The 2,576-nt window shown below is 54.9% G+C and overlaps 1 protein-coding gene across 1 annotated transcript in view; it reads right to left on the bottom strand.

Annotated features, from left to right (window-relative positions):
• The window catches only part of Cbx2 (chromobox 2), a 10,441-nt gene that overhangs the window by 6,405 nt on the left and 1,460 nt on the right, over positions 1 to 2,576 (bottom strand). The window contains exon 3 of the mRNA XM_010618736.2: positions 1,959 to 2,024. Coding sequence (XP_010617038.1) covers positions 1,959 to 2,024 — 66 coding nt within the window. The remainder of the gene's footprint in view (positions 1 to 1,958; positions 2,025 to 2,576) is intronic.

The following is a 2,576-nucleotide window of genomic DNA, read 5'->3' as shown; positions in this document are numbered from 1 at the left end:
AAAAAAAAAAAAAAAAAAAAAAGCCCAAGCCCAAGAAGCCCTCACCCTCCCAGGTCTCCAGTCCTGCCAACCAGCACCTCCCAACTTCCCCAATCTCTCTCTCTTTTTTTTTTTGTTTTTTGAAACAGGGTCTCACTAGGTAGTTGAGAGTGACCTGGAACTCACTATGTAGCCCAGGCTGGTCTCGAACTCACAGCGACCCTCGTGCCTCAGCCTCCTGAGTGCTGGGATCACAGGCGTCCACCACCTCGCCGAGGCTCCCCATTTTCTCTGAATGCCTCCCAGCTCCTGAACTCTATTCTCAATGGAAATAATGAGGCACCAGTTCTGAAGGGGGTTCCGGGGTCAGGAGGTGCTGCCAAGAGCCCTGCCTCCCACCCTCAGAGCAAGCGTGGATTTCAGGACACCCCAGAAAGGAGGGCCCTGATCTGTAGATCTGCAGTAATCACCAAAGACAAACATCATCTCTTTGGTCTTGGAAGGCAAGCTCTTGAGCCTACTAAGTATTCCCAGGGACAGCCTGCATGCCACAGCAGCCTCCCACACGAGGATGAGGTGAGTCTCGGGTGGGCTCCACTATGCTCCAAGGGCTGGGAGCCTGTGGCTTTCCCTCCCCTGTACCCTCTTCCCCAGGCAAAGACCTGCCACAGAGCCAAGTCTATCTGGTGGGTGGGAGGAGGCAGAACATCTCCTTCCCTGACGTTTTCTTCCACAAGGTAGTAATCCAGACCATCGCATGGTTTTCAAACTTTTCTATCTCTTGGGTATTTTGGTCTTGTCTGCTCTAACTAAGAAAGTGAGGTCAAAGACATGTCAGCTACAATGCAGTAACTTTTTTTTTCCAGGGCTGAGGATGGAACCCAGGGCCTTGGGCACGCTAGGCAAGTGCTCTACTCCTGAGCTGTACCCCCAGCCCTAGAAGCCTGTCTGTTTTGTAAGACAGGGTTGCGCCACGTTGCACAGACTGGTTGCGAGCGCCTGGGTTCAAGTGATCCTCCCAGACAGGTGGGAGTCGGCACAAGCCATGATACCATGCCTCAGGACATTATCTTAAATGCAGAGAAAGGTACCATCTGCGGCAGTGCGCACAGCTGGCCTCCCTGATGGTTCACAGGACCCAGCTATGAGTTAAATGAAGGGGAAATGAGATCACGGACAACTGATTTTCCACAAGTGTCTCCCCCACTGTCCCAGCACCTCTGTGAAGATCAAAATGCCCACTACCGGGAGAAAAAGCGAAGACAGCCTAGGCTACCAGAGAACAAGCCTGTCAGATTGACCCCAGCTGGGAAGGCCTTTGAGCAACCAATTCATCTGCCTCTAATGACAAGGAAGACTCCACACAGGGAAGGCGTTCATGCTGCCCCTGGCTCCTCACATCCGTGTGGGGAGATACATCCATCACCCCTTCACCACCCATCTCCCTTCCTCACAGCAGCTGACCCCCCACCACCTAGAAGCAGAAACCACACCCCCAGAAGCAAATCCAGTCCGAATCTGGTAACAGCACCTGAGGTGCTACCTCAGTGATGTTTTACAGCCTAGATAAAAATAAATGTGTTGCTCCGCACAAAATAGGCACAACTCTGTGCTGTGGGCTCCAGCTCCCTCTCTGAGCCTTCTCTAGCTCAAAGGCAAACACACCGGGGCAGGAGGCTGGAGTCACCACAGTCTGCAAAGTGCTCCCCAGAAATGTTCAGGAGAAACCAGAGTCCTTGACCGCAAGACTCCAGAAGGTTCATTTTCACAAGTGTGGCTTGAGAATGAGCACAGTACCACGGAGCAATTAGGAGCTCCTCTGCCTTTTCAGCCAGCCACCTAGTGGACACTGGCACCTCATACCCAGGCCTGGCAACAGTCTTGTTATAGGACTTCAGCCTACAACCCTAGAACAAGGACCCTGGGGGGCCACCTTCCCCACAACGCTCCCCTCCCACAGGTGCTGTTAACTTTCTCACTTCTTCTGGAAGGCCAGGAGCAGCCTCGGGTCCAGAATGTTCTCCTCCGGCTCCCAGCTGTTATGTCTGGAAAATCAAAGAGCAAGGCACCGTCACACATCAGACTGAGACCCCACCAGAAGGGGCCTTTTGATGGCTCCCCAGGCCCGCTGGGGCAAGGGCACCAAAGCAGGGTGGCAGTCCTGCGGCCCAAGCCCAAGAACCAGGGGAGGGGGTTGGCTTGAAGTGCGCACCACAACTTCTAACACGCAGAAAAACTGTCACCTCAAGCCCCCAATTAAAACAGGCCACAAGGGGCCTCCGTCGTCCTCCGTACCCAGGAGGAAAACAAATCCCAATAAAACGCAAAGTTGCAAAGGGAATCCCCCAAACTCTGGCCCGGAGCCAGGGAGGGAAGGGAAGGCAGGTCCCGGACGAAGGGAGGTGGGAGGTGGGGGCCCGAGGGGCGTGGACACAGCCCAAGGCTCGGAACAATGTGGCTGGCGCCCCAGTGAGCGCGGGACCCGCGCCGGGGCTGGGGGTGCGCAAAGAAAGGGGAGAGGTCCAGGAAGAGGGGCAGCCCCTTCCGGGACGCTAGCCCTCTTCCTCCGAAGAACAGGAGAGAGGGAAAAAAGTACA

Source organism: Fukomys damarensis, unplaced genomic scaffold (assembly GCF_012274545.1).
Source record: "Fukomys damarensis isolate Sample0158 unplaced genomic scaffold, DMR_v1.0_HiC HiC_scaffold_23, whole genome shotgun sequence".
In the NCBI taxonomy this organism is placed as follows: Eukaryota; Metazoa; Chordata; class Mammalia; order Rodentia; family Bathyergidae; genus Fukomys; species Fukomys damarensis.
This window is presented reverse-complemented; position numbering and strand designations above follow the sequence as displayed.